A 13,809-nucleotide genomic window follows, 5' to 3' on the forward strand; every position below is an offset into this window, starting at 1 on the left:
TGATCTGGGACTGATTGCTAAGAACTCTGATTGCTTACCTTGTCGGTCACCTCTTTCGGCAAATCTCTTAGCTCGGCAACTTGGGGGACTCCTACTACATGGTTTGTATCACGCTTGACCAAGCCTAAAACTACAAGTAAACTTCAAGTGAAATTGATACATTACCTTGTGCATCTCCACCGGTTAAATATACCACCCATGAATTTCGGAAAAGTACTTCCAGAGAAGATGTCACATCTACCTATGAGACAAATAAAGCAAGTGAAAACAACACCACACTTCGGTACTTAGAAGTTTCGTGATTACTCAACGGCTTGGATCTTGCAAGTCCCCAACCGAGGAGCTTCTATCACTCGGGAACTTAGGGGAGCACTGTTTGTACCATACTTGACCAATCCCGAAACTACCGAGCACCGTTCAACGTTATACCATCAATGACCTAGAAGAGTTTCCCTTCAATCAGAAGGCCAATCACAGCGCGACACGTGTCAACATCAAAAGCCAATCATAGCGCGACATGTGTCAACATCAGAAGCCAATCACAACACGACACGTGTTAATATCAGAACAAAGCTAGAAACTCTCTTCTATAAAAGGAGATCATTCTCCCACAATATTTATGAATGTTATTTGTACTAAATCATTCACTAGTACTCACTAAATGAGAGTTTGAACCTATTTACTTGTGCAAACCCTTCACAATTAATGAGAACTCCTCTACTCCATGGACATAGCCAATCTGGGTGAACCACGTACATCCTGTGTTTGCTTCCCTGTCTCTATCCATTTACATACTTATCCACACCAGTGACTGGAGCAAAGTCCTCACTGTTGTACCAAAGTCCTCACTGATTTTGTGCATCAATACATCTTATTGTGCCTTTATTTATAGTAGTAGGATAGGTAAAATCCTTACCCTTTTAGGATTACAACTTTTAATAGGTAATCAACTCCTAATAGGAATATAAGAGATATTTCTAAATCTACTAGGATTTACACAATTACATTTCTAATCTAATATGATTGCAACACTCGCCCTGAGTATGTAAATATTTCAATTGAAGTAGTTTGTCATATTAATTAATATTTATGATAAAGTTTATAAATATTTTCTTTTAAAAATAAAGTATATTTAGTAATTCACCTTTATTTGTTAAGAAAATTAAATTAATGGCACATCTAGTATTATACCATTTTTTGTCATTTCACACAATCACAGCTGTTTTACATAAAAGTTTACCAAACACTATAATAATGTTTTTTTTTTCAAAAGCACTTTACAAAAAAGTTTACCCAACACTCTACTGCTTTATTTCATAGTTGCTTATTCTCACAGTACAGCAGAAACAATTTTTTTTTCAAAACATCTTAAAAGGCGTGTAATGCCGGTTATAAAAAATATTTTTCACACGCGGATAATAATGTGATTAAATTAGTTGTTAAATGATTGTTTTTTTTTTTTTGCAAACGATATTATCTACACTAAGGTGGAGGGGGTGGATTTAGCCTCACAATAGGCTAGCAATAATGTGATTCAATTAGTTGTTTATTAAATGTCAGTTATAAAAAAGGTTTTTTCCACGCAGATAATAATGTGATTAAATTAGTTGTCAAATGATTTTTTTTTAACAAACGATATTATCTACACTAAGGGAGAGGGGATGAGCTTAGCCTCATAATGGATTAGCAATAATGTGATTTCATCAATTGTTTATTAAATATTATTTTCTTTATTCTTAATGTAAATTCTATAAAGACCGATTTTATTATGTGAATTCAACTGCTTTAATTAGTTTATGAAGGGTTTCTTCTAGCATGATCTAAGATTATTCATTTACTTCAAATATTTGACATTCCTTTGTCAATTTACACATACAAATACATTTAAAACGTGCAAATCGCGCTTAGTATGCTGTAATTCAAAAAATGTCACGCACGTGCATGAAGGCTAGTATAAATAAAATCAAATGAGTCAATGGGTGTGTGTGTGTATATACACACACCCATTGACAGAATGTAGAATTTTTAATAGCCATGCGTCTTTCTTTTGCATGTGTATCTATATATGTAATAGCACCAATAATTGAAACAGTGAGTATAATGTTGTAGACTGCTGATTTTTGGGCTGCAGAAAGTTCCTCGTTCCCTGCAGATCGAGATATGAGACAAATATTCATCATGTCTATGTGAGAATAGTACTGAACTCGAAATTTGGATGCTTTTAGGCAGTAAAAATTCATGATTCGAACTTCGAACGGTTTTTCCTCTATTTTTTTTTTTTTTTTTATAAAAACACATAAGAAAACCCTCAATTTAGAATCCAAATTCTTGTCAGATTCTTTTTGTGATGATTTTAGAGATCCGTTAATCATATCCATTTATCTTACATTGTATAGTTAAAAATTATTTTAAATATTTTTATTTAAAATTAAATAAAAACAGTACTTGACAAAAACTGACAACATGATGTACAATTAACAAACACGATTCACGAATCTTCAAGATGTTGAGAGAATCCTGTTGGGTCAATTTATTTAGTGGCTGGGCCCTACCCTCTCTCAATTATCCGATAACTGTTACCTTCAGCCTTATCACTGCCTTCCCATTCAAAGAATTGGGCATTGTGATCATAAACTTCTGGCTATGAACTATCCAGTATCTACCACAAGACTCTATAAGCCCTAGCTATACGATCAACGGATTTATCCTTATCTTCTTGCCATCGTACAAGAAATCAGTTGCTTGCTACTAGATTGAATTTTGGCGTTTAAATGACGTTTAGTATAATAGGTTAAAAACGTTTTTAAGTTCTTAGGATATTTTCGACCATAAATAGACATCGAAAACTCTTTAAGTATATTCACAATAGAAACCCCGCCTAGCGCCACATGGCTTGCCTGGGGTAATGACTAGGGGTTTGAAAATCAAGAAATGACGTCTAAACTTTCTTAGGCGTCCGCCTATCCCACCTAGACCCGCTAGGTCTCGATTTCCACTTAGACAGAAAATCAGTAACTTTCATTTTATTTTTATTTTTGTTCAGTAAATTGTAAGAGTCTTGTTGAATACTTGGATGAACACTCATTATATGTTTGTTCTCCATATTTTCAATATATTATAATACTTTAATTTATATGTTATTTATTTTCCAATGTATGTATCTCAATATAATTATTATTTTTTAAATATAAGTAGACACTTATTTATACGATATATAATAAATTTACTGAAATCCAAGTCCGCCTAGAATGTGATTGTTGATGATTGGATTATTACTAAAGTGTTGATTAATGTGCTTATTTCATATTGGTGGCACGTCATTAGGTTTGCAAATTTTGTTCTCGTATTACTCTTTGTTGAAGGTTAGACTTGAATTGGAATGAATTTCCAAAAAAACGCAACTCACATTGCTACTAGGTAGTAATTTTAAAATAAAAAAAAATTAACAACCAAACATAAATTCGTAAAAATTGGAAAGAATAAAAATGGACATATATAGCATTTCAAACTCAAGATTTCTCGTTAATTTTAAACAACAGAAACCTGTTTCTAATTAAAGTTCATGATCATTTAACCAAATTTTACAAATTTATACTCTTATGAAAATAAATTCATAAGAATTGGAAAGTATAAAAACAGATAGCGTTTTGAACCCAAGACCTTTTGGTTAATTTTAAACAGCATAAATCACCATTTCTGGTTAAACTTCTTGATCATTTGACCAAATTTTATAAATTTACTTTTATGACTAGAAATTCGTAAAAATTGAAAAGTAAATAAACGCACATAGCGTTTTGAACCCAGGATCTCCTTGTTAATTTAATTAAAGAGCAAAAACCATCAGTTCTAGTTAAACGTCTTGGTCATCTAACCAAATTTTATAAATTTATAGTGTCACATCTCGGCCCAGGCCCCCACCACATCTCGGTCTCAACTCCACCGTAGCACGATATTGTCCGTTTTGGGCCCCAACCACACCCTCATGGTTTTGTTTCTGGGAACTTACACGAGAACTTCCCAATGGGTTACCCATCCTGATATTGCTCTCGCGCAAACTCGCTTAACTTCAGAGTTCCTACGGAACCCGAAGCCAGTGAGCTCCCAAAATGTCTCATGCTAGGTAGAGATGGGAATATACATATAAGGCTTATGATCCACTCCCTTGGGCGATGTGGGATGTTACAATCCACCCCCCTTAGGGGCCCGATGTCCTCGTCGACACACTTCCGGCCAGAGATTGGCTCTGATACCAAATTATCACATCCCAACCTGGGCCCCCACCACATCCCGGGCTCGACGCCACCGTAGCACGATATTGTCCGATTTGGGCCCCGACCACACCCTCATGGTTTTGTTTCTAGGAACTCACACGATAACTTCACAATGGATCACCCATCTTGAGATTGCTCTTGCGCGAACTCGCTTAACTTCAGAGTTCCTACAGAACCCGAAGCCAATGTGCTCCCAAAAGGCCTCATGCTAGGTAGAGATGAGAATATACATATAAAGCTTATAGGATCCACTCTCATGGGTGATGTGTAATGTTACATATACTCTTATGAAAACATATATAAATAGACCACCCTAATAATTTTGGTACCTCCAATTTTTTTGGCCCCGAACAGTCGCCAGCCCTCACCGGACAAGAGCCGAACCTGCCCTTCTGTTTACAATACTAATCACATGAACACTCGTTATAAGTAACACTTGCATGACAGTGACAAGACCAAAAAATACGGATATAAAACTATGCATGCCAAAATCCGTTACAAATTTGCAACAAAATTGCATCTTGCTTAATGGATTAGTTATATCATCTCGAAGAGAAGTTCTAAATTTTTGTTAAACTAGTAAGTAAACAATGTTAAAAAAATATTTGAAGTATTCAGTTTAACTTTTCATCTTCAACAATTCTCTCTATTTTATAAAACTTTAAATATTCTATTATTAACAATTCAAACTCAACTCACTCATTTTCTAATAATACTTTTTCTCTTTTCCATTTCTCCTTGCTTTGTAAATTTAAAGAGTAACTGTTCATCTCCTATAATAGAGAATATAGGAGAATTTTTACGAATTTTATGAAGTTCTAAATGGAGAAAATTCAAAAGACTAGAACAAATTTCACACAGTCACACCTTTCACCCATCTCAAAGATTCAAAGAACCATATCTCCAAGTGTATCTGCTATCTGGGATTCATGTGTACGGATTTTAATGAGTAGGGACACACTAGTGGGAGTGGCAGTCCTAACACATCAGAGCTTTTGATTTTTTCCTATCTACACCTTTAACTGAGAATAACTTTAACATAGTAACTACAGTATTACTTTGAAGCTTGTGGTGTGGACAAATGTCGTATAAATTGTCATTGTTTTTAATTTGTTTGGCTTGTTCATGTTAATCATCGGTCGTAATTGATATAATCAAAATACTATTATATTTGCTTTATAATAGAAAATGACGTGCGAAATGAATAATCAAAATGGAATGTATAATCAAAGTACTACGTGCGAAATGAATAATTAAAAAGGGAATGTATAAGAAAAAAAAGACGTGCGAAATGAATGGGAACTGAGAAAATCTGGGTGATGCAGTGCACACGTAGTACTTTGGACTCTCGGATTTGTTTACAACATTTTTTGTATAATCAAAATATTTCACTGAATCAAGAAGATATTATACCAGACAAAATGGAAGAAAATAATCATACAAAAGAGTTCTTCAATCCAAGTTGAAAACTCAGAACAAATGAGAGTATATGTTGTATATTAGCATGACCTAGCCCATTGCCACCTAAATAATTAGTAACACAAATGTTCTCTTCACATATAACATATCCACCATCAATCGTGAATCGCCAAATCCCGCTTGACGGAACGTTAATCATCACCAGAATGTTCGGAGGAATATTCCGGTATCATGTTTTTTATCAGTTGGCTCGTCTCTTGCTTAGACATTATATATCTAGTTTGTTTTGTGATTGTGCGTAATAAGTCTCGGAAATTGTAATATATTTCATTATCATTTATTTACAAAAGAGAAGTCATCTCTTATAGAGGGTCAAAAACTACACAACTAGTCTTAACAAGTGGACAAGTCAAATGATGATTACATGAGGAAAACACCAAAGAGGAAAATAAGGAGAAAATGAAAGCAAAGCAAAGTAATGATGACTAGCTATAAAGTAAAGTAATGATGGCTAGCTATAATGTAAAGTAATGATGGCTAGCTAGAGGAATAATTACAAGTCTATTGTCTATACCAATAATGTCTAGCAGCTATTGTTGACCATCCCCCTCAAGTTGGTGCATAGATGTCATGAATGCCCAACTTGCTTAGTGAGTTGTGAAATAATGAACTTGTGACTGCTTTGGTGAGCATGTTTGCTAATTGATCTTCAGATGTAACGAATGGAACTTCAATAAGTCTTGCCTCAATTTTTTCTTTAATAAAATGTATATCCATCTCCACATGTTTGGTTCGATCATGTTGCACTGGATTGTGAGCAATGTCAATTGCAGCCTTGTTGTCACAATGTAGACGCATAGCATGCTTGGGCCTAAATCCCAAATCTCTCAGTAAATTCTTCATCCAAAGCAGTTCACATACTCCATATGCCATACTCCAATATTCTGCTTCAGCACTTGATCTAGCAACAACCTTTTGTTTCTTACTACGCCAAGAGACTAGATTTCCTCCAACAATAACAAAGTATCCTGATGTTGATCGCCAGTTAGTTACATCACCAGCCCAATCAGCATCAGTGTAGCCTTTAACGTCTAGATGACCATGTTTTGAAAACATTAATCCTTTCCCAAAAGCTTACTTTAAATACCTCAAGATACGGTTTACAGCATCCATGTGTGTTTCACTTGGTGCATGCATAAACTAGCTTACCATGCTGACTGCATATACTATATCTAGTCTAGTATGTGCAAGATATATTAGCTTACCAACAATTTGTTAATATCTCTCTTTGTTGGTAGGTATCTGATCAGAATATTCGCCAAGTTTGTGATTCAGCTCAATTGGGGTATCTGCTGGTTTGCATGCTAGCATCCCAGTTTCTGTCAAAATATCAAGAACATATTTTCGTTGTGATAGAAATATTCCTTGTTGTGAGCGAGCCACCTCAATGCCCAAGAAATACTTTACAGCACCGAGATCTTTCATCTCAAATTCACTTGCTAGATACTTTTGCGGTGCTGCCTTCTCTTCTGGATCATTTCCTATAACCACCATGTCATCCACATATACAATAAGAGCAGTTATTTTACCTTTTTTATGCTTTAAGAAAAGAGTATGATCCGAGTTGCTTTACTTGTATCCAAAAAATTTCATCGATTTGGTAAATCTCCCAAACCAAGCTCTCGATGATTGCTTTAAGCCATACAATGACTTTTTTAGTTTACAAACATTGTTGGTCTGATTGGGATCCAACTTGCATCTTGGGGGAAGCTCCATATAAACTTCTTCTTCTAAATCTCCATGCAGGAAAGCATTTTTGACATCGAATTGTTGCAAAGGCCAGTCAAGGTTTGCTGCTAGGGATAAGAGTACACGAATAGTGCTTATCTTAGCTACGGAGGCAAAAGTCTATCCGTAGTCAATGCCATATGTCTGCGTGTAGCCTTTTGCCACTAATATTGCTTTGTATTGCTCAATAGTGCCATCTGCATTGAATTTACTATGTATATCCACTTGCCACCAACTGATTTCTTCCCCTTGGGTAGGTTAGCTAACTCCCAAGTGGAATTTTTTTAGAATGCCTCCATTTCTTCATTCATTACACGAGTCCACCTAGGATCTTTCATAGCATCCTCTACACTACAAGGAATAGATACAGTGGATAATTGATTTACAAATGCCTCACATTATGTAGATAACCTATGAAGGGACACATGGTTAGCAATTGGGTATTTAATCTTAACTCTAGGATCAGGATCATATAACTGTTTAGGAATCCCTCGAGATTTTCGAGGGGGAAGTTGATAATTAGTGGACTCAATTTGACTTGACTCAGGTACGATCTTAATAGAATTAGATTGATCAGTTACCTGTTGATTGTGTTCAGGGGTTGATTGATCATGTGGTACTATCGAAGAATGCAATCCCAAGCCATCTGGACTTAACGTTGCTGGATGTACTTTTGTGTCTGATGTTGGAGTTAATGATTATGTTTCTGCATGTATTGTTTGATTACAGTCGTCTGCCGACTTATCAACATTTATCTCAGTTTCTGAAATTTCTGCAACAATTTTAATGTTGCTAATGTCTTGGGTATCCTCTTCAAACATATTATTCTCCTCCTAAAGGGGATACTCAATGTCTCCCTTTGAAAAATATGTTTCTCCTTCTTGAAACCGGACATCTGCAATGATGTATAGAGTTTGGGTAGAAGGATGAAAACATTTGTATCCCTTTTTTGTATCAGAATAACCCAAGAATACATATCGGAGGGCATATGGATCAAACTTCTCCCGTTGATGTGGATAAACCTGTACATAAGCCACACACCCAAAGACACGTGGTTCTAAGTTTGGGATAGATGGAATGGTGAGAAGGTGGTTAAGTGTTTGGAATGGTGTTTGATATTGGAGAGTACTGGATGGTGTTCGATTTATGAGATATGTTGCAGAACACAGTGCCTCCCCCCAAAACTTATGATGCATGTTGGCACCATATAAAGATACACGAACCACTTCTAAGAGATGTCGATTCTTCCTCTCTGCTACACCGTTTTGTTAAGGTGTATAGGCACATGTGGTTTGATGAACAATATCATGCTCTTGCAAATAGTTATGCAGAGCATGATTGACATATTCTCCTCCATTATCAGACCTGAGTATCTGAATTTTCTTGTCAAACTCAGTTGTAACATATTGATGAAAAATATTGAACTTGGTAGGAACTTCACTCTTGTGCTTCATTGGAAACACCCAGGTCATTCTAGTACAATCATCTATAAATGTCACAAACCATCTAAATCCAGAAGTTGTAAGAATTCTGGCAGGACCCCAAACGTCAGAATGAACGACCATGAATTACACAGAACTTTTATTTAATCTTAACGGATAGGAAACACGATGACTTTTGGCCAAAATACAAATTTCACAATGGAAATCGGATTCTTTGAATTGGGGAAAAAGTTCAAGGAATAAAAGTTTAAGATAACCAAATGAGGGATGTCCTAATCGCTTGCACCATAACCAAATCTTCTTCATTCGGGTTGATTCGTCTCTACTTATATGATGCACTTGACTCAATCTATTGTTGCATTCTTCTGTTAAGTCCAAATAATATAGTTTGCCCCTTCTAGTACCACAAACAATCATGGCCCTGGTGAGCAGATCCTAGAAAAGACAATATAGTGGCAAAAAAGAAACAGAACAATTAAGGGAGTCAATAATTTGAGAAACAGATAAAATATCGTAATCTAGGGATGGTACAACTAAAACATGATCAAGATTAAGTGATGAAGTTAGTGAAAGGGAGCCTTCTCCAGTAACCGGAAAGATTGAACCATTGGCACTGGTAATGAATGTCTGGTTGGCTGTTTTTAGTGAGTGAAGAATGTTAGCATCAGATGTCATGTGATCTGTGGCACCTGTATCAATAATCCACGATTTATTACAAGTATTACCGGATGTAGAATTAGATATACCTGATGTGTTCAAGGCTTTTGGGACATGGTCAGATGAGCTAACATCTTGAGAAGACTTAGAGGTGGTGAATGATACTCTGCTGGATTCCTTCTTTCGTCCTTTGTGAACCCATCCTTTTGGATAACCAATAATCTCATAACAATCTTGAATAGTATGATTTTTCAATCCGCATTTGGTGCACTGCATAGGTGGTCGATTACAAAATCGATCAGCTGTTGAGGAGTTTATGTTTTGAAGTTGATATCCTTATGGAGATCGAGAATTTGTGGTAAAAAACACAGTAGTTTCAGGCATGGTGGCACTTTCTGACATGGTTCCTTGTCGATTGCTTTCACATTTGACATGAGAGTATGCTTATTCAAGACCAGGTTTAGGCTCCATCCTCAAAATCTCACCACGAATTTGATCAAACTTGTTGTCTAATCCGGCAAGAAAAATATAGACTCGAAGTCGCTCAATTTCTTACTGCCTTGATAAGATATCATATGGGTCCTTCCTGTTAGTAGGACTAAGTTGATCAAGTTCTTGAAAAATCTCGATGAGATTGCTGTAATAGTTAGCAATAGGAGCTCCATTTTGTTTCATGGTAAATGACCTTTTATGAAGATCATAAATTTTTGCTTCATTAAAGCCATCTAAGTAAGTCTTTTTTATGGCATCCCATACCTGCATGACTATGTCGTAACAGATGAACCGTTTCATCTGATTAGGTGTCATAGCATCAAATAACCAACTTTTGACTTGGCAATTTTCAGCTCGCCACTTGTTATACAATGGGTCTGTGATTGCAGGTTGCTTGGTATCACCGGAAAGATGCCCATGTTTTTCTCGACCAGCAATTTTCATCTCTATGACTTGTTGCCATAGAGAATAGTTGTTCTCATCAAGTTTAATTCCTGCAAAGAAATTGGAATTATCATTTTGAATGGTGACCACTTGTGTGGTAGAGTTTGATTCACCTGGTGTGAAGGACTGAATTGGTGGGTCTGATACTTCATCATCACTAGCTATTGTATAGGCTTAAGATCAATGAAGTTGAAATAAAAATAAAACTGATATGATAATTGAGATATGATATGGCAGAAGCTTTTTTCTGTTTTTGAGGTTCAAGAGTCAGTCATGATCGATTGCTCTGATACCATATCAGAAATTGTAATATACTTCATTATCATTTGTTTACAAGAGGGAAGTCCTCTCTTATAGAGGACCAAAAACTACACAACTAGTCCTAACAAGTGGACAAGCCAAATGATGATTACATGAGGAAAACACTGAAGAGGAAAATAAGGAGAAAAGGAAAGCAAAGTAAAGTAATGATGACTAGCTATAAAGTAAAGTAATGATGACTAGTTATAAAGTAAAGTAGTGATGACTAGCTAGAGGAATAATTACAAGTCTATTGTATATACCAATAATGTCTAGCAGCTATTGTTGACAATAAGCCTTGAGGAATTCCTTGTTCTCTTTCTATTATTCATTCCATGCTGCAGCAAAAAGAAATCGTTGAATTTGGATATTTATGGGGACTAATAATTAAGCTACGCACTTGCGTGCATGGTATTGGATCGTTGTATTTGCATGCATGCGACGGGCTTTAAGAAACAATAAGAAAAAAAATTAATTAAAAAGGGATCGATCGTATATACGTACCAGTGGAGGTGATGACATGTTTGATATTTGCATGTTTAGAAAGGGCTTCCATGCACTCTTCCTTAGTCATGTGGAAGATACACACTTCGGTATCAAGTGGAACACCTATTCAATTAGGTATAGTATAGTCACCAATATATCAATATCAAAAGTAGAAAACTATGAATAATATTATAATTAACTAAATGCTTTCTAGCTAAAATGGTCTATGAGATTTGCATAACACATCATTTTGGTCCCTAAGATTGCAAATAAATAGAAATGGTCCTGAGATTGTCCACCATCCATTATTTTGGTCCTTCCGTTAAAAACTCCGTTAAGTGTCCCGGAGCTCTTGGCTGAAAGTTTGGGCAATTTTCAAAGCTTCGTAACTCAATCGTTTCTTAACCAAAGTCGACCCATAATATATCAAAATAAAGATAGGAAAGTGTAGAACAAGATTATATGGCCGGAAAATAGACTGAAAGGTGACTGGTCCGCAGGAAAACTGGAAAACTCACCGGAAACTAGCTTTTAAATGTTCATAACTACTTCAATACTCAACGAAATCGAGTGATTCAAAAATGAAAATCATACTGCTCGACAAAAAGAAGAGAATGGTAACTTCTCGACGGCTAAATCTTGATGGTTTTGCCTAAAAATGGCTAGACAGTGGCTATCTTGGTCTCGAGTTAGCCACTTTCGAGCCATTTTCAGGCCAAACCACGGTAAATTAGTCATTGGGAAAGGTACCATTCTCTTCGTCTCATTGAGAAGTATGATTTTGGTTTTTAATCACTTAATTTGGTTGAGTATTGAAGAAGTTATGAACGTTTAAATTTTACCTAGTTTCCAGCAAGTTTTCCAGTTTTTCCTGCGGACCAATCACCTTTCAGACCGTTTTCTGGTCATATCCGGCAACCATTGGGCTTCCAAATAGGTATAATCTTATTATACACTTTCCTATCTTCATTTTGATATATTATGGATCGAATTTGGTTAAGAAACGATTGAGTTACGAAGCTTTGAAAATTGCCTAAACTTTCGGCCAAGAACTTCAGGACACTTAACAGAGTTTTTAACGGAATGACCAAAATAATAGATGGTGGACAATCTCAAGGATAATTTCTCTTGATTTTCAATCTCAGAGACCAAAGTAATGTGTTATGCAAATCTCAGGGACCATTTTGACTAAAAAGCCTTAAATAAATAATTAAACAATATATATATATATATTAAAATATAAGAATTTCAAGGGGCTACAGGAGAGAAGGATTTACAAAGGTAATTATCGAGTCAGATGCTCAGGAGCTTCGTATGACTAATCGAAGAATGGTTATTGATGCGCAACTGGAAGGTATTTTGCACAAGCACAATATATGGCACCTTGCAAGTGGTATGGAATCTGTGGAGTTCGTGTTTTCTCATCGAGAAACCAACAAAGCATCACACGTTGTTGCAGCTTTCATGCAAATTGTAGGGGAAAACTTTTATTTGGGATTGTATTGGTCCGATTTTCTTTTTAATATTCTTACTGAGGATGTGAACTTATGAATTAAACTTGATTGAATAAAATCTATCGTTTAACGAAAAAAAATATAAGAATTTCAAGGTTCTATAAATATATTATCTCAGTTACCATGTGTATGTATGATGCAGAAGAATCTCCCATCTCTCTCTCTCTCTCTCTCTCTCCTCTCTCTCTTACTTACCTATTTCAGTTATGTATGAGATAGTTGCTACATCAGGATGGAGAATGTATAAACATTGATGTGCAAAACAAAACAAAAAAACCGACGTACCGCAATTTTTCATCATCATATATATTCCTATTAATTAACAATGTCACGCCAGAAAATGAGCTAATAGGATCGACTTTTCAAGAAAGGGATTTCATCCAGATCTCTTTCTTCTAATCCATCAAATTAAGGGATTTATACTGTTGAAAATTGATCAAACGACTAAAGTTATTATAACTTTTAAAATGAATCTCTGTTTATAGCTGTTAAATCAAATTTTAACAGTACATATCTTTTGATTTGATAGATTAGAAAGAAGAGAGACAGATAGAATCCATTTCCGACCTTTCACACTTAATTTCCGTGTTAAATTAGGGCAAAGGGTCAGCGGACAGTAGTGGTATAGGGGGGATGAGTCCACGTGGGAGCGATGGAGATGGTTTGTTGAGAGCATTCTTAAGGGAAAGGAAGGTTAAAGTAATATAAGAGATTTATACATGACCACATAATCATATTCCAAATTTGTACGACTTTTCTAAATAAGGTTGGTTTCTTCTTTGCGTACATGATGAGACGGAGGGACCATAGAACTGAGAAATTTTTGTACGTAACAAGCTAGTGACATCTTTGTCTGAAACCACCTTAGCCATACAACTAATAAAATACCACCCAAAGTATATCTCAAAATAAAGACATTTTCAATGTTTAGTCTCATATTCTTTAAGAAAAACTTATAAGAGACGGTCAAGGACGGAGCCAGAAATTTTTTTTATA

General features: G+C 35.5%; 1 protein-coding gene across 1 annotated transcript; it reads right to left on the reverse strand.

The window, feature by feature from the left end:
* Positions 1 to 10,129: 10,129 nt before the first annotated feature.
* Positions 10,130 to 11,387, reverse strand: LOC139197799 (uncharacterized). The gene is made up of 2 exons (XM_070825770.1): positions 11,318 to 11,387; positions 10,130 to 10,563 (listed from the first exon to the last, which is right to left on the reverse strand). Exons 1-2 carry the CDS (start codon positions 11,385 to 11,387, stop codon positions 10,130 to 10,132), a joined length of 504 nt encoding a protein of 167 aa, XP_070681871.1.
* Between the last annotated feature and the right edge of the window lie 2,422 nt (positions 11,388 to 13,809).

This window comes from Malus domestica, chromosome 07, assembly GCF_042453785.1.
Source record: "Malus domestica chromosome 07, GDT2T_hap1".
In the NCBI taxonomy this organism is placed as follows: domain Eukaryota; kingdom Viridiplantae; phylum Streptophyta; class Magnoliopsida; order Rosales; family Rosaceae; genus Malus; species Malus domestica.